Source organism: Heptranchias perlo, chromosome 35, assembly GCF_035084215.1.
Source record: "Heptranchias perlo isolate sHepPer1 chromosome 35, sHepPer1.hap1, whole genome shotgun sequence".
Taxonomy (NCBI): Eukaryota; Metazoa; Chordata; class Chondrichthyes; order Hexanchiformes; family Hexanchidae; genus Heptranchias; species Heptranchias perlo.
The window spans coordinates 14989293-15007794 of record NC_090359.1 but is presented as its reverse complement, the minus strand read 5'-3'; the positions used below and the strand labels follow the sequence as shown (position 1 = coordinate 15007794).

At 46.9% G+C, this 18502-nt stretch overlaps 1 protein-coding gene and 1 non-coding gene across 2 annotated transcripts; both read left to right on the top strand.

Annotated features, from left to right (window-relative positions):
- The first annotated feature begins 7947 nt into the window (after window positions 1-7947).
- trnae-uuc (transfer RNA glutamic acid (anticodon UUC)) lies at window positions 7948-8019 on the top strand. The gene has a single exon. It is a non-coding gene; the product is annotated as a tRNA-Glu (tRNA).
- Window positions 8020-12322: 4303 nt separating this feature from the next.
- Window positions 12323-17585, top strand: LOC137302266 (zona pellucida sperm-binding protein 3-like). The gene is made up of 7 exons (XM_067971913.1): window positions 12323-12389; window positions 12481-12658; window positions 12744-12870; window positions 12951-13030; window positions 13113-13234; window positions 13306-13440; window positions 17425-17585. The coding sequence occupies exons 1-7, from the start codon at window positions 12383-12385 to the stop codon at window positions 17583-17585; spliced, it is 810 nt and encodes a 269-aa protein (XP_067828014.1). The 5' UTR covers window positions 12323-12382.
- Window positions 17586-18502: the final 917 nt, after the last annotated feature.

Genomic DNA, 18502 nt, shown 5'->3' with positions numbered 1-18502 from the left:
CCCATCCCTCCCTCCAATCTCTTTGTCGTGTTTTCACCATTCACTCTGACCTTCCCCTCTCTGACCCCGAACGTCAGTCCTCAGCAAAGGACTCAGCTTCATCCCCTTATGCCCCCACCTCAATGAGTTTCGAGCTGGACTCGATGCTGAGCTCTTCTTCCGTCGCCTTCACCTCCGCGCCCATTTCTTTGGCCAGGAGTCTTCCCCCCGCACAGCGGACCCTTTCTCCCATCTTCAGATTTCTCATTCAACCTGGACCCCTCCCTCTATCCTCTTACCCTCTCTTGATTTTTTTCATTGGGAACTGCCGGCGTGACATCGGCCGTCTCAATTTCTCTGCTCCCTTCACTCACTCTGACCTCCCTCCCTCTGAACTTGCAGTGCTCCATTCTCTCGAGTCCAACCCTGACATTGTCATTAAACCTGCTGACAATGGCGGCTCTGTTGTTGTTGTGAGGTGAGTAGACCTCTACCTTGCGGAGGCTGAACGCCAACTCTCGACATCCTCCTACCTTCCCCAGGACCGTGATCCCACCACCCAACATCAATCCATCGTTTCGCAGACCATCACAGATCTCATCTCCTGTGGAGAACTTCTCCCCACGGCCTCCAACCTCATAGTCCCCCAAGCCCGCTTCTACCTCCTTCCCAAGATCCAAAAACTGGACTGTCCCAGGAGATCCATCGTCTCAACCTGTTCTTGCCCCGCGAAACAAATTTCTTCCTATTTCGACTCTTCTTTCTCTCCCGTCGTCCAATTTATTCCGATCTCTATCCGCAACTCATCCGATGCCTTCCGCCACTTGAACAATTTCCAGTTCCCCGGCCCTAACCCTCTCCTTTTCACCCAGGACGTCCAGTCCGTCTACACCTCCATCCCCCAACAGGACGGCCTGCGGGCCCCCTGCCTCTTCCATGAACGAAGGTCCAACCAATCCCCATCCTCCACCACCCTCCTCTGCCTGGCTGAACTTGTGGGAGAGGTGGAACATTCTTTGTTCCAGTCCTACTCAGGTCCCCTCCCTCACCTCTTTATCCGGTACATTGATGACTGTATCGATGTCACTTCCTGCTCTCGCCCCAGTCAAGTTTGCTTCCAATTTTCACCCTTCCCCTCGCCTTCACACGGTCCATCTCCGAACCTTCCCTTCCCTTCCTCTTTCTCCATTTCCGGGGATAGGCTGTCAACCAAAATCTATTATAAGTCCACCGACCCGCACAGCTACTTTGATTACACTTCCTCCCACTCCGCTTCCTGTCAGGCCCCGATTCCCTTCTCTCAGTTTCTCCATCTCCGTTGTGTCTGTTCTGGCGATGCCACCTTGCGCACCAGTATTTCCGATATGTCTTCCCTTTTTCTCAACCTAGGGTTCCCCTCCACTGTCGTTGACTGGGCCCTCGACTGTGTCCATCCGATTTCCTTCACTTCTGCCCTTTCCCATTCCACTCCCTCCCAGTACCACGGTAGGTCCCCCTTGTCCTTACCTTCCACCCCACCAGCCTCCACATTCAATGTATGATCCTCCGCCATTTCCACCACGTCCAAGCGCGATGCCACCACCAAAAACACCTTCCCATCCCCTCCACTTTCAGCATTCCGAAGGGACCGTTCCCTCCACGACACCCCGGTCCACTCTTCCATCACCCCCAACACCCGATCTCCTCCCCACGGCACCTTCCCATGCGAGTGCAGGAGATGCAACACCTGCCCTTTCACCTCCTCCCTTCCCACCTTCCAGGGTCCCAAACATTCCTTCCAGGTGAAACAGCAATTTATTTGTAATTGCTTTGCTGAACACATCCGCTCAGTCCACAAGCGTGACCCTGAGCTTCCGGTCTCTTGCCATTTTAATTCCCCGTCCCAATCCCACTCTGACCTCTCTGTCCTCGGCCTCCGACTCCGTTCCAATGAAGCTCAACATAAGCTCGAGAAACAGCACCTCATCTTTCGATCAGGCTCTTTACAACCTTCTGAACTCAACATTAATTTCAATAACTTCAGATCTAAAACACTGATCACATTTTTTTCGGAGATCAAGTGCTGGTTATGGTTCTAATGTTGCCATTTACAGCTCCTCTAGACCCATCTTTTGTTTCTTCACTTGTCCCATTACCACCCTCCTTGCCTTGCACCATCATCCCTTTTGTTATTTAATCACTCCTGCCCTCCACCCGATCAGAGACCTTCCCTTTTGTTCTTTCCTCCCCTCCCCTTCCTCCCCCATCCCTTTTCCTGACTCTGTACTTGCTTAAAAACTGTTTAATCTTCAACCTTTTCCAGTTCTGACAAAGGATTATCGACCTGAAACGTTAACTCTGTTTCTCTCTCCACAGACGCTGCCTGACTTGGTGATTATTTACAGCATTTTCTGTTTTTATTTCAGATTTCCAGCATCCGCAGTATTTTGCTTCTAATATCTCCTTCTGTGGCTCGGTGTCAAATTTTGTTTAAAAAAATCTCCTGTGAAGCGCCTTGGGACGTTTTGCTACGTTAAAGGCACTATTTAAATAGTTCAGGCAGAAACTCAGCCACAGAAGTGTGGCGCCGTGATCGTATAGTGGTTCGTACTCTGCGTTGTGGCCGCAGCAACCTCGGTTCGAATCCGAATCACGGCATAGTGTGCGCTGCTTCTTTTGTTCTCTCCCGCGCTTGCGAATATAAAACAATATATCAATATTTAACACATGAGAAAAACATTTTTTGTTGTGTCGAAAACCTATTTATTCCATCAAATCCCACCTCTCTCACATGCCTGTACTTGATGTTCCACAGTTCAAACCCGCCTCTTCTCCCAGCTTTTTCTTCCTTCCACAGTCAATAGGCCGCCTTTCCTTTCCTCCTTCCATTTCATGCGGCATTGCCGACTCGAACATTCACTTTCACGATCTCACTCCTTTAATTTTGCTCTGCTCCGACCGCTGTTTCTATTGGGCACATGTCCCATTCGCACCAATGTTCATTTGTACCTTGAAATCAGTCGATACATTTCGATCTGCGTGACCGCTCGACAGACAAACACGACGAAAGCAGGGCTGGTCTCTGGAAAGACAGCCGCCCGATTGTACACGCAATTTACTTGGGGAATCTTGTGATCCAGGGGATGGTAACTGAAGAACTGGTTTTTGTTTTGATGCTTTTTCGCTCTTTTCTCTCAGCAGTTGAGTTGTGTGAGTGACGGGCAGCGCTGCAGAGCTGCGAATGGCGGTTGAAAGGTTCACATTTGGCAAGTTGGGGCGGTGCAGTAAGATCGGAAGTGTTCCGCCTTGATCTGAATAGTTCTGTTGAAACCTGTGATTGAATCGAGTAGAGGATAAATGTAAAGAGCGCCTGTGGGGAAAAAGGAGCGAGTACAGGCCATGAGCGAAAGGTCTTTCAAATTCTCGTGGCGCAGGACGCTGTGTGCGGAAACGGCAGATTTTAAAGCGCGTGTGTAGGAAAGTAAAGTGCGATCTTGTGTGTGAGAAGAGCACAAGAAAGTTGTGCTTGAAGCTGCGCCCTTGAGGCAAGTTGCAGGTTGTCAGGAAAACTGCGATAGTGAAAGCTCAAAAATAAACCCAGAAACTGCTGGCAACACTCAGCAGGTCAGGTAGTATCTGTGGAGAGATACTCAAGTATTTATCCAATTCTCCTTTTAAAGTTACGATTGAATCGAGCTCCACCATCCTTTAAGGCAGTGCGTTCCAGATCATAACAATTCGCTGTGTAAAAAAATCTCCTTATTTCCCTTCTGGTTCTTTTGCCAATTATCTTAAATCTGCGTCCGTTGGTTGCCGACCCTCCCGCCAGTGGGTGAAGTTTCTCCTTATTTACTCGATCAAAACCCCTCTTAATTTTGAACACGTGGATTACTTCTACCCTTAACCTTCATTGCTCGAAGCAGAACAATCCCAGGTTCTCGAGTCTCTCCACACAACTAAACCCCATCCCTGGTATAATTCTGGTAAATCTCCTCTCCATCCTCTCCAAGACCTTGACCTCCTTAATAAATTATAGTGCCCAGAATTGGACACAATACTTCAGATGAGGCCTGAACAATGATTTATAAACGTTTAACATAACTTCCTTGCTTTTGTGCTCTATTTCTCTATTATTAAGCCAAGGAACCGGATGCTGTTTCAACGGTTTCACAAACTTGTGCTGCCACAGTCAAAGATGTTGATGAAAACTGTCGAAACTTAACACTATACAAATGCATTAACACCCAAACAAGTAGTACAAGGAGAAACTTTATTGAACCCCAACTTGTATACAAGTGGAAGTGCACCTCAAACAATGGTTGAGGGTGCAACTTCGCCGAGTCAATGAAACAGCTCATGTTTATACAATTCATTCGGCAACGCCCACCTGTTACAGAATATGGGCGTACACGTACATTCTTTATTTGCTCAGGTAGTTGGTCAATCAAGTAGTGAGCCAGCCCCCGAACATCCATAGCCATCACGTAGGCCTGAGCAGATTTCAGCTACTTTCTTTCTCTCTACATTCCTTTTCCTTGTTATAAGTAAGGCTTCATGGCCATTCATCAACTCTATTATTATTATATTCTGTCCTTATCTCAAGGAAGGCCAGGCTGTGCTAGGCCTAATTATCAACATACCAAGGCTCAAACGCAATTACACAATTGTGCTTACTTTGTGTTTGTGGCTAATCCTATCATGTGAGTTAATAAAGAGTTAATATGGTCACGTATCCCTTCATGCACTTCCACAAAATTACCAGTAACACATTGGGTGAGAACGGATAACACAGCACAGGCCGGGATGGCGGAGAGAGACAGAGACACGTGTTGTGATACGTAACTTTTTATAAACACCAGTTTATTTCACTCCGTGTCCAGAACAGTGTGATCTCCCCTGTATTCAGACAGAGTGCAATGTATTGAATTGTCTCTTGGATCACACGGGGTGGTCGACGGGGGTCTGTGTGCGGAGGGTTCGGGGGGTGAGATCTGATTCCCGCCCTCTTCTAGATTGAAAGGAGAAAAGAATGAATGAGAGAGAGAAGCGATGTGGGAGAAGGGATGATGGAAGAATTTGTCCATGAACCTGATTTAAGTTGCCCAAAAACAAGATAATATTAAGATATCATCAGCAGAAAATTAATACAAGCTGTAAAACAAAAGCTAAATACTGCAGATGCTGGAAATCTGAAGTAAAAACAGAAAATGCTGGAAATACTCAGCAGGTCAGGCAGCATCTGTGGAGAGAGTTCTGATGAAAGGTCATCGGCCTGAAAGGATGTTTCTCTCTCCACAGATGCTGCCTGACCTGCTGAGTGTTTCCCGCATTTTCTGTTTGTATTATTAACATAACCTGAGCTCTGTCGTGCGTTTGTTGGTCGATTCACTGATAAAACTGGGAATTGAGGGGAAGCTGGTTCATGGCGAACCCCAGCTCTGAATCCCCCCGGCAGACAGTTCAAGGAATGTTTAATATAAATGAGATTCAACGACAGGATCAGAAAATCTCTCCTTGATGGTCGGTCTCATTCTCCCGAAGTGAGGAATGAGCGGGAGGGGCAATTCCACCCGGGGTTATATTTTATTCCAAGAGGATGACCCAAAGACCAGTTTGATGTGGGGCTGAAATAGCTCAGTTGGGAGAGCGTTAGACTGAAGATCTAAAGGTCCCTCACTCGATCTTGGGTTTTGGCAGTTTTGGGTTATTTTGTTTCTTCTTCTTTGGGCCGATTCTCGAACATTTATTTACACTGACATTTTTACCCGACACTGAACGGTTGGGGATGGAATAGAGAGACATCAAGGATGTCTGTATTTAGCTTTTATTTCTCTATTTCCTTCTGCCTTTCTCTCTGGTTTTTGTTTCTCTCGGTGCCCGATGAACATTTGATTTGATGCATTTGTCCTAAACTGATGCCTTTTCTACATCTCAGGGCGGTCAGTCACGCTCTGTCTGTCTGTTACTGCTTGTGACCATTAACGGGAACAGGCCGCGAGTTAAACATTTATCAGCAAACCGCCAGAGAGATAACACAGCGGGAATAAAACACATTGCCTCACATTGTTAGACACCGAGTGACACAGATTGTAATGTGTGTCAGTAAACAGACCCGGAAAACAGAGTCCGAGAAAGGAAAGAAATAGAGAGATAGAAAAGAGTCATAAAAAGAAAGAAAACCCTTTCTCCACCCCAACAACAACAACAACTTGCATTTATATCGCGCCTTTAACGGAGTAAAACGTCCCAAGGCGCTTCACAGGAGCGATTATCAAACAAAATGTGACACGGAGCCACATAAGGAGATATTGGGACAGGTGAGGTCGGTTTTAAGTGTCTTAAGGGAGGAGAGAGAGGTAGAGAGGCGGGAGGTTTAGGGAGGGAAATCCAGAGCTTTGGGCCCAGTCGGTTGAAGGCACGGCCGCCAATGGTGGAGCGATGAAAATCGTGGATGCGCAAGAGGCCTGAATTGGAGGAGTTCAGAGATCTCGGAGGGTTGTCGGGGTGGAGGAGGTTACAGAGATAGGGAGGGGCGAGGTCATGGAGGGATTTGAAGACGAGGATGAGAATTTAAAATTTGAGATGTTGGTGGACTGGGAGCCAATGTCGGTGGTTTGAATGTTTGGGGGCGGGGCTGTGATAAATATCGAGATATAATATAATGATCCCACTTTTCAACTACCCCGAATTATTACAATGCTGACCTGGAACAATCTAGAACATACCGCAAAACAGGACATTAAGATCAATGGTCACTTTAGCAAGGAGTTTAAAAGATTCTCCTCAGAAGGAGAAGGCTCAAGAAACGGACTGTGAACATTTCATGACGGCCGATTTATTTGTGTCCAGGGACAGGGATGAGACACATGAAATGTTTCACACATTTCAAATCTCCGCGGTCAGACTGCCGATTGTTTATTGATCAGTAAGATGGCTGGTAATAATCTGAGACCCAGTGAAGAGGTGAGAACAGAGCAGCAGGGAATGATCCCAGAACAATAGGAGCCAGCAGCTCACCGTCTGGTCCCTGTGTCAGGGACAATACACAACACCTCAGCTCCAGACCAGGAACAGAGAGCTGCTGCTAACGTGGCCCAGCCCTCGCAAACTGCTGGAACTGTGGGATGGAAATCAGACTTTGGGTCTCGGAGGCTGCTTTAGGGGCTCAGTGGCTCATCGAAAGAATAATTTCTATTAAAGAGCAGGGCTCTGCTCCATCACAGACTGATACTGTACAGTACATGGCAGAGTAAAGCTCCCTCTACACTGTGCCATCAAACATTCCGGGGGCAGGTGCATCAAGGGTTCGATCAAGATTAAATCTCCCTCTACACAGTCACAGAGGATGTCATTTGTGACTTTGACAAGGGCCGTTTCAGGACAGTGGCAGGAGTGGAAACCTGATTGGAGGGTTTCAAACATGGTGTTGTGGGAAAGATGGACATGGATTTGGGAGGCGACAACACTTTGAAGAGGAAAGGGAGGTGGGAGATGGGGTGGTAGTTTGCAAGGACACAGGGGTCAAGGGTGGGTCTTTTATGAAGGAGGGTGATGATGGAAGATTTGATCGGGAGGTGGACCGTACCTGAGGAGAGGAGAACATTAACAATGTCAGCTGACATGGGGCCAGGAAGGGAGGTTGGGTGGTCAGCAGTTTGGGGTCGAGGGAGCAGGAGGTGGGTCTCATGGTCAAGAGAGCTCAGAGAGGGCATGAGGGGAGGTAGGAGAGAAACTTGGTGGGCTCGGGGAAGGGAGGGGAGCTGCAGAGGCAGCTGAATGAATGGTCTCAATCTTAGTCACACCCCCCATGACTGTCTTTCAATTTACCTTAAATCTTTCTCTTCTGGTTATTAACCCTTCCATCACTGGAAACAATTTCTCCTTAAATACTCTGTCAATACCTTTCATAATTGTGAATACCTCCTTTGAATCGTCCGTTAACTTTCCGGTTGTAGTCTCAGTGCCCTTCTTGCTAGTCGGTTTTTCAGTTCCCATATGGTCTAGCGGTGAGGATTCCTGGTTTTCACCCAGGCGGCCCGGGTTCGACTCCCGGTGTGGGAATTGTGAACTTTTAGTCCCAGCCTCCCAATTTGCCTGCAGTCCGGACTGTGGCTGCTTCTGAATTCGCACCACAATCACACTGAGAAATGAGGCAAACCACAGCACTTGAAGGGACAGTGCACCAAAAACCCAGTCCCACAAGCTGAAGGGAAGCAAGCAACAATGTCCCGACAGGTCACTCAGCAGCTCATGGCCAAGTGTCTGACTGCAGTCCTTTTATTATTTACTGTAAAACCCGAGTCTGAGTGAAACACGCACAGAACAATCTGGAAACACTCAGCGGGTCGGGCCCCATCTGCGGAGAGAACGGACCAATTAACTGAGAGTCTCAATGAGACAAGGAAAGAGACACGGCCCACTGTGAGAAACAAGGAACTTGCATTTGTATAGCACCTTTCACATCCTCAGGACATCCCAACGCACTTCACTAGAAGTTCAGTCACTATCGTTATATAAGAGAACGTAGCAGCCAAGTTGTGTACAGCAAGATCCCACAAACAGTGATGATATATTGAGCAGACCTCCTGTTTGTTGGGTGCTGATGGTTGGGGAAAGAATATTGGCCAGGACACCGGGAGAACTCCCTGCTCTTCACAAATTACCACTTAACACCTCATTCAAAGGACAGCACCTCTCACGATGCAGCTCCCTCTCAGAACGACACAGTCAGTCTGGATCATGTGTCCCAGTCCTGGAACGGGAGCTGGAACCCACACCCTTCGAAACACCAGCCTGACTCCCTGGGGTTACTCTCACCCCCGGCTCGTCATGAAACAGACTGTGCCACTCCCAGAGTAACTGATGACCACAGCCTCAGCCCTGGGTCCCGGTCTTCACCATAACCGCAGCCTGTTACCGCTCATAGAAAGTGGCGTGGGATTCCTGAGTTCATTCTGTGATGTGCATTGGGGGAGTGGGACAACATGGATTGATCTTGCATCGAGCCGGGAAGGACTCGATGGGCCAAATGGCCTCCTTCCGTGCTGTAACCTTTCTATGATTCTTTGATTCGATGTGGATGGAGAGGGATACAAGGATGTGATCAGAGATGGCCTTATCCATGATTGACACGATCGTGAGTAGAGAGGCCACGTGATTGCAAGGTCGAGGGGGCGGCCATGAATATGGGTCGGGGAGTTTCTATGCGGGGAGAGATTAAGGCAAGATAAAGAATCACATAATAGACTTGTTGGCAAAATTGAAGCCCATGGGATTAAACGGACAATGGCAGCGTGGATACAAAACTGGCTAAGGGGCAGAAAATAGAAAGTAGTGGTGAACGGTTGTTTTTCAGACTGGAGGCAAGTATACAGTGGTGTCCCCCAGGGCTCGGTATTGGGAGCACTGCTCATTTTGATATATACTAATGACCGGGACTTGGGTGTACAGGGTATAATTTCAAAGTTTGCAGATGGCACGAAACTCAGAAATGTAATAAACAATGTTGAGGATAGTAACAGACTTCAGGAGGACATAGACAGACTGGTGAAATGGGCAGAAACATGGCAGATGAAATTTAATGCAGAGAATTGTGAAGTGATACATTTTGGTAGGAAGAATGAGGAGAGGTAATATAAACTAAATGGGACAATTTTAAATGGAGTGGGGGAATAGAGAGACCTGGGGGTGTAGTTACACAAATCTTTGAAGGTGGCAGGACAAGTTGAGAAGGCTGTTAAGAAAGCAAATGGGGCCCTTGGCTTTATTAATTGAGGCATAGAATACAAAAGCAAGGAATTGATACTAAACCTTGATAAAATACTGGTTAGACCTCAGCTGGAGTATTGTGTTCAATTCAGGACACCAAACTTTAGGAAGGATGTCAAGGCCTTAGAGAGGGTGCAGAAGAGATTTACGAGAATGGTGCCAGGAATGAGGGACTTCAGTTATGTGGAGAGACTGGAGAAACTGGGGCTGTTCTCCTGAGAGCACAGAACGTAAAGGGGAGATTTGATAGAGGTGTTCAAAATTGTGAAGGGTTTTCATAGAGGAAAGAAGGAGAAACTTTCCAGTTGTAGAAGGGCAGTTACAACACGGGTTAGATAGAGAGCAAAGCTCCCTCGACACTGTCAAATCAAACACTCCCAGGGAGGGTACAACACGGGTTAGATATACAGTAATGCTTCCTCTACTGTGCAGTTTAGATCCCGCCTCAGATTTCAGATAAAAGGTTGGTTTCCTGGACACTCTGCTGGTGTCTCTCTGCATCTCTGCACCTCGTTACACCGCTCTCTACTTCCCTCTGCTGGTGTCTCTCTGCATCTCTGTACCCAGTTACACCGCTCTCTACCTCCCTCTGCTGGTGTCTCTCTGTATCTCTGTACTCAGTTACACCGCTCTCTACCTCCCTCTGCTGGTGTCTCTCTGTATCTCTGTACTCAGTTACACCGCTCTCTACCTCCCTCTGCTGGTGTCTCTCTGTATCTCTGTACTCAGTTACACCGCTCTCTACCTCCCTCTGCTGGTGTCTCTCTGTATCTCTGTACTCAGTTACACCGCTCTCTACCTCCCTCTGCTGGTGTCTCTCTGTATCTCTGTACTCAGTTACACCGCTCACTGTCTCCATCTTTTTTTCTTTTCTTTTTTTTCCTTTCTTTCGAATGAAACTTATGAAATAGGACAATGGAAGTGATTGAATGAAAGGAGGATTCTAAAGACATTGAGTTTTTTTTCTGAAAGACATCCAATCGTATCACAACAGCGACTCATTGAATTGGAGTCAGGTGACTGCAGGTTTTGTATAAAAGGTGCTGGTTGGTGGATAAAGTGATCGTTGAGTTGTTTGGTATCATGGGGGATTTTGTGGTGAGAGGTTTGTTCTCGGTGCTGGTGTTAGTTGGAGTGGTTTGTTGCTCTGATATTTGGCAACAGTTTAGAGGGCAGAGATTTCCATGGAGAAGAGTAAAACCCACCCCTGTCCCTCCCTTTGGTTCCCATTTCAGTGTGTCTGAGGGGAGAAGTCTGTCTCCACTGCAGACTGTGATGGTGCAGTGTGGAGAGCAGAACCTGCTGGTGAGGGTAGACATGGATTTATTTAGAACCAGGCACCTGATTAAAGCTGCTGACCTGACCCTGGGGACAGCAGGTTGTCGGCCAACTGGGATCTCCTCTCAGAACCACACTGTCTTCTTTGACTATGGGCTCCATGAATGTGGTAGCAGATTGCAGGTAATGTGATTCCTCAACTCTTGCTCCAATTTCACTGTGTGGATTACTGCCCACTCTGAGCTCATTAACATCAGGTGAAATTCCAGCCACTGAGGAGATCCCTGAATGAAATCAGTGTATAAATTCTTGCCCACTGTTAAATATCACCCTGTGTGAAACTACTTTCTTTATATTGACATGTTAATCTTAGCTTTATATTTAAAAAGAACTTCAACTTGTCACTGAGGGACTGCATCTTTCTTAAATGGGTCATTACCACTCTCTAACTCTGAGATTCAATTCTATTGACCTTGAACCTTCACCTACATTTCTCCAAACCACTCTGTTCTCTTGTGCCTCAATTGATTTATCTTTTCTGTTCCTTCCTGTGGATATTCTGGCCTGTTGCCTCAACTTGTGGTCAATGAATGTTCAGTGTGGAAGTTCCTGTTGAGACTGCTCTTAAATGATGAAACAAGTGGAATAATAATTGTATCCCAATGTATTAAAGGGGAACTCCACTTTTGGTTATTACACCTGCCAATCCCCTTGTTTTAATGGACACAGATGAGATTTAAAAGTGATGTGTTTTGTGCTCCATATCAGGGGTAACTTGAAGCCCCTTAAGGTGAAAGCTCTATTCTATATGGGAAAGAATGCTCATCAAATCTGGCAGTGCCAATCATTTCAGGGTTTCTGACTGCAGGCCTGAAGTCCCCTGTAATAGAAGGTGGACTGAGTCGAGTAACAGAGGCTACTCCAGGCAACTTCAACCAATGGTGGAGCTGCTTCAATCATGTGTCATTGAGGAACAACTGAAACTCCTCAAACTGCTGCTTAACAGGGCAGGAAAATGACCAGAAATAGCTTTTGTCCAATGAGACCAGCTCTTCATTCCTTAACCTGATGTCTTTCAGATGGCTGGAGATTTCCTGGTCTACACTACCCACCTGAACCACACCCCAAATGCTCGTGGATCTGTCATTGTGAGAACTAATGGAGCCATCATTCCCATTGAGTGCCACTATTTTAGGTAAGAATCTTTACTCTGTGGCAAGTAAGGTCTACAGCAGGTGCAGTTCTATGAAGTTGTCCTGAAATTATCTACTGTCCTTCCAGGAAGGGCAATGTGAGCAGTGACCCTATCAAGCCCACCTGGATCCCATTCAGCTCGACCAAGTCTGGAGAAGGGCTTCTGTCATTCTCACTGCGTCTTATGAACGGTATGTGATGGGTGGATGGGGAGTGCTTTTCTGTCGTTTCCCACTGGGAGTTACACCCACTGTCTCCAACCCTTGTCCTCTTGTACTTCAGATGACTGGCTTACAGAGCGCACCTCGACTGTCTACTACCTGGGTGACCTCATTCACATTGAGGCCTCTGTTTCAATGACCAACCACATGCCCTTGAAGCTCTACATTGACAGCTGTGCAGCAACATTGAGCCCAGACAAGGATTCCACCCCAAGATACAACATCATTGACTACCATGGGTAAGGAGCTCTCTGCTTTCTCCAGCTGGTTATGTCTCAATAGGTTCACTTTATTCACTTTGTCCCTTTTTTAATCTTTCTTCAGTTGCCTCCTGGACAGCAAAGCTGGGGACTCCTTTTCAACCTTTGTGTTGCCAAGAGGTGAACGTGAGCTGGACAAACTCCAGTTTGATCTGGATGCATTCCGCTTCTTTGGAGATGACCGTTCCTTGGTAAGAGGAAGCCAAACATTGGGTTCCCCATGTTGGGAGGAGGTCACTAAATAACAACTTGTATTGAATGTGTCCCTCAGATTTTCATCACCTGTCACCTGAAAGTTGCTGCAGTGGATCAGAGAGATTCAATGAACAAAGCTTGTACTTTCCAGAATATGTAAGTTCCCTCTCTCGCTCAGGGATGTGTTGTATTAAAGGGTGATGGACAACCTGGTTGATAAACTGATTCTCTGGTTTAGCTGGACCCCATTAGAAAAATCTACCAATGATGTGTGCGCCTGTTGTCATCTGGGCAGCTGTAGTGCCACGAGGGAATTCCGACTTGATTCCAGAGGAAGGAGGGATCTTGCATCTGGACCTGGTAGGACATTGATCCCCTCTATGTTGGAGGTCACCCTTTACCCTCTCTAACTGGAATGTTTGATATTGCAGGGAGTGATGCTGAATTGAAGTGGGAGGGTGAGGCCTCACTTGGACCCCTGGTCATTCTGGATCCTGATGTGACAGACCTGGCAACTGAGCCCCTTAATGAGGTTGAGCAAAGGATGCAGGAGAGGTCTCCGGGTGGTGAGTTGGTTGACTGCTAGTTTCCATTTTCCCCTCAGTATTTCCTTCACTAACCATTGGTTTCTTGTTGCTTTTTAGGTGTGGAGTCTGAGGTGGTCCTGATCCTGGCCCTGACTGTGACCGCTGTCTCTCTGATCTCTGCTTCTTTGATCGCCTTGTTCCTGTACAGGAAACACAAGCAAACCCAGTTCAACTAGTTATCAAATGACCAATAAAGCAGTGACTACTTATATCTTCTAATGGCTGGTTGCTCATTTTTCATTATCTGGTTCCAATCAGCATGCAACAAGTGCTCAATACTGTTCGTAACACACTGCACTCCTCCACAGTTCCTCCTGTTAGTGAAATGGGTTGAAATGGGTCCATGTAAGTAGTGGCAGAATGGCTGGTAATAGTGTTTCCAGGCCCTGTCCAGGGATGGCTGCAGCAATGGGTGTAGGCTTGCCAGGCCCTCATTGTGCAGGTCAATGAACTCTGAAGGGACAGTGGGACTGGCCTGGGGTACTGGTGCCGGCTGGTTGACGGCCCAATCATTCCCTTGGTGTCCCGTGGCCATTGATCACTCGAATCCCACACGGGCTCCAAACTCCAGTTAAACTTTCCCTTTTGGAGCTCATTGTCCAAACACCAATAGTATTGAAAGTTGGTGGACTTGGAACTCCTCCAAGATTGAAGATCTCTGCCTCTGGTGTAAAGATTCTTGTTTAGTGGGGGTGGGGCTCCAGGTAGATTTCAAATGTTCAGTTTCATGGTTAATGTACACGGGGGGCAATGTTGTGCCCATTGGGTCCAGGCACAGTGAGTGTGAGGGACGGGGAGCCCAGCGGTTGTGATTTAACTCTGTTGGATTTGAATTTCACCTGTCCTCTTGTGAGCACAGATTGAAGTTTCTTTATCCTCAGCTTCCCCTCACGACAGGCCCTCAAGATTGTCTTGTAAGTAGTTCGTCCTATTTTCAAATTACATTGTTTATCATTCACTGTATTTGAAGGGTGGTCATCGGAACAGGAGCAGGTCACTTAGCCCCTCGAGCCTGGTCCACCATTCAATGAGATCATGGTTGATCTGTGACATAACTCCATATACCTGCCATAGTCATATCCCTTACCTTTTGTTGCTTAACAAAATTTTAAGCTGAGATAATAGATTTAACAATTGAGCGAGCATCAACTGCCCTTTGTGGAAGAGTGTTCCTAACTTCTCCCACTCTTTCCGTGTCGAAGTGTCTCTTCACTTCACTCCTGAAAGTCCTGATTCTATTTTTTAGGTGATGTCCCCTGGTCGCGAAACTGGCTGTTTTTATATCTTTACAGTGAATTGGGTCCAATCCATGTCTGGGACACCCTTGCCTTGTGAAATACTGAAATTTGTTCATAAAATATTCAGATTAATAAGAGAATGTTTAACTTTACTGAGCTGAGTTTTTCTTTCTGGTAAATCAGACATTCAGGGGGTCTATTAAACAGGATGGGAGCTGTTAGCAGTAAACACCCTCGCTTCAGACAACATTCTTTGGCAGGTGGAAACCACTTCTCCATTTAAATCAAATCATAGTAATATTTTACTTAAGCTATAATCACTGAATGTTAGTGTTTAAACATAGCAGGAGATCCAGGCTCGTTCTGTTAAAGTAGAATAACAATAAGTTAGTGGGAACTTTTAACAATAGCAATTCATTTCTGCTCACTGTACACACTGAAGGTGATTTTTCTTCCAGTGGAAACTACAGTCAGACGGCCCCTCCTCACTTTCGCTCTGAGCTTCCTCACACTATTGATAAATAGTGTTTGGAAACTTTAAACCCAATAGATGACAATACATTCAAGTGCAGTGTTGGTCCATCCTACCCTCTTCTGACTGTTGTCTGATTTACATGTAAACATTTCAGGGAGACTTTACAAAGTGGCCAGGTCACCAGGAGAACTACTTTGGGATATTTTTACAATGTTGCAAAAAATACCATGTAGAAATGCTTCAAGAATTCATTCTCAATGAAGCTTAGGATCTTGCAGTGCAGAAACAGGTGACTTTCCTCTCCCCTCATCCAATTTAATGATCCTCTGTTCCAAGGTCCCTATACCACTCCAATTTAAAATAATTCATGGAGTCTGTCTGAACAACACTTTCAGGCAGAGCTCTACATTGTTTCTTTCCTCTCTGTAAAGATTTTTTTTGAATCATGAACAAGTATCTTTTGCCATGTCACATTTGACACTAGGAGTTATAGAATCATAGAAATTTACAGCACAGAAGGAGGCTATTCGGCCCATTGTGTCTATGCCAGCTGAAAAAGAGCTATCCAGCCTAATCGCACTCTTGGTCTTGGTCCGCAGCCTTGTCGGTGACGGCACTTCAAGTGCACATCGAAGTACTTTTTAAAAAGCGAATTGGGTTTCTGCCTCTACCACCCTTTCAGCCAGTAAGGTCCATACCCACACCACCCTCTGGGTGAAAAAAATTATCCAGAGATCCCCTCCAATCCTTCTACCAATTATTTGAAATATATGCCCCCTGGTTATTGGCCTCTCTGCTAAGGGATATAGGACCTTAATATCCTTTTTTTATTTGTTCATGGGATGTGGGTGTCGCTGGCAAGGGCAGAATTTATTGCCCATCTCCAATTGTCCTTGGGAAGGTGGTGGTGAGCTGCCTTCTTGAAGTGATGCAGTTCGTCTGTCCCTCAATAATTTAAGCACCTCAATTAAATCCCCCCTCAGCCTCCTCTGTTCCAATGAAAACAACTCCAGCCGATCCAATCCTTCCTCACAGCTAAAATTCTCCACTCCTGGACCATCCTTGTAAATCTCCTCTGGACCCTCTCTGGTTCAATCCCATCTTTCCTGTAATGTGGTGACCTGAACTGGACACGGGTTAAATTTATTAGTCCGCCTGTTCCCACAGGTCCCAGTCGAGTTTCTTCATTCCTTTCCTTGGTTCAATCCGTCATTCACCGATTGGTTTATGACCGGTCACCACCTCCTGTGATTTCCCCAATTGGCTGCCCCTCTTCTCAGAGATTCTCTCGCTCCACAGACCACCTGCACTCTGTCGGTTCCACCAATCCGGGAAGCTTCACCTGTGATTGGATGAACTCGGTGACCCGGGCCCGTCATGGCGGCCGAATCTCCCACAATGCAGAGCGGCAGAGAAAAGGCCCCATCTGTGAGACAGGCCGCGCTGCACTCTGGGAGAATGTTCGCACATGCGCACATCACCCGCCGGATCAGCGACCGCTTCCTGTTGTGTCGCGAGACAAACTTTCCGTTTTTTCGGTTGAGAACGAGCGGTTTTTATTGTGACGGAAACTGACGTCACTTTTCCTTTGAATCGCGCGGTTTGATTTAAATAAACGGCGCACATGCGCAGTGTGGCGCGTCCCTCTTAAAGGGCCCTGGACCGGCCGAGAGTCCCCGAGCCCGGGGACAGGACCGAGAGACGGGCAATGGGATTAGAGCGGAGGGCGGCCCCGGGGAGGGGGAACTTGCATTTCTCCAGCGCCTGTCACATCCTCAGGACCACCCAAAGCCTCGCAGCCAATGGGGGGCTTTGGAAATGAGGTCACTGTTGTAATGTGGGCAGCCATTTTGTGCACAGCAAGATCCCACAAACAGCAATGTGATAAATGACCAGATAATCTGTTTATAGGTGTTGGTGGAGGATTAAATATTGGCCAGGACACCGGGGAGAACTCCCCTGCTCTTCTTCGAATAGTGTCACGGGATCTTTTACATCCACCTGAGGGGCCGGACTGGTTTAACGGCTCGTGGAAAAGACGGCCCCTCCGACAGTGCAGCACTCCCTCAGTACTGCACTGGAGTGTGAGCCTAGATTTTGTGCTCAGGTCTCTGGAGGGGAGCTTTAATCCACAATCTTTATGATTCTAGGGGTGAGAGAGTGATACAAATGAGCCAAGGCCGACACCGATTACTTCAGAAGGGTCGTTGATTCTTCCTTCCCTTAACACGATGTGATTTTCTTCCACAGGTAAATTCATGCCTGAACTTCCAGGAGTTTTGAGGAAAACCGCGCCGGATTTGAAACAATCTGCTGGAAAATACTTGAGGCTGACTGGAAATCTCTTTGGATGTTCACACGGCCGGGTGGCACCAAGACATTTCGATGAGACTGTGAAGGATGTCAAGTGAAATCAGGGACATGGCGAGCAACGGTGTGAAGGTAACTGGGGGATCCCCGGGGTAATGCCCAGTCTGTTCAGGAGGGCCGTTTAAAAGGAAATGGAACAGTGCGGGGAGAAAGTTGTCTGGGGACCGGAAACAGAGGGTCCGGGTTAATGGGAGTTGCTGAGATTGGAGAAGGGTTGGAAGTGGTTACCCCAGGGGTCAGTGCTGGGCCCACTTTTATTCTCCGTATTTATGGACCATTTAGAATTACATAGAATTTACAGCACAGAAACAGGCCATTCGGCTCAACTGGTCTGTGCTGGTGTTTATGCTCCACACGAGCCTCCTCACACCTCACTTCATCTATCCCTATCTGGATATCCTTCTATTCCTTTCTCCCTCATGTACTTACTGAGCTTCCCCTTAAATGCGTCTATGCTATTCGCCTCAACAACTCCATGTGTTAGCAAGTTCCACATTCCAACCACTCTCTGGGTAAATAATTTCCTTCTGAATTCCTTACTGGATTTATTAGTGACTATTTTATTTTCATGGCCCCTAGTTCTGGTCTCCCCCACAAGTGGAAACTTCTTCTCCACCTCGACCCTATCAAACCCTTTCATAATCTTAAAAACCTCTATCAAGTGCACCCCGCCCCCCGACCCCCCAGCCTTCTCCTTTGTAGAGAAAAGAGCCCCAGTCTGTTCACTTTTTCCTGATAGGTGTCACCTCTCATTTCTGGTGGTATCCTAGTAAATCTTTTTTGCACCTTCTCCGGTGCCTCTATCATTTTTATATGAACCCAAGTGCCTTGTTTGCTTTTTTAATGCCTTATTAACCTGCTTTGCTACTTTTAATTATTTGTGTCCCTGTACCCCGAAATTCCTTTGCTCCTCTACCCCATTTAGACTCTTATTATCCAAGCAGTATGCGGCCTCCTT

Coding starts and splice junctions, on each gene's coding strand:
- LOC137302266 (XM_067971913.1), top strand. Junction 13,031..13,112: donor GCTTGTACTTTCCAGAATAT/GTAAGTTCCCTC, acceptor TCTCTGGTTTAG/CTGGACCCCATTAGAAAAAT. Junction 13,441..17,424: donor GCAGGAGAGGTCTCCGGGTG/GTGAGTTGGTTG, acceptor TTTCTTCCACAG/GTAAATTCATGCCTGAACTT.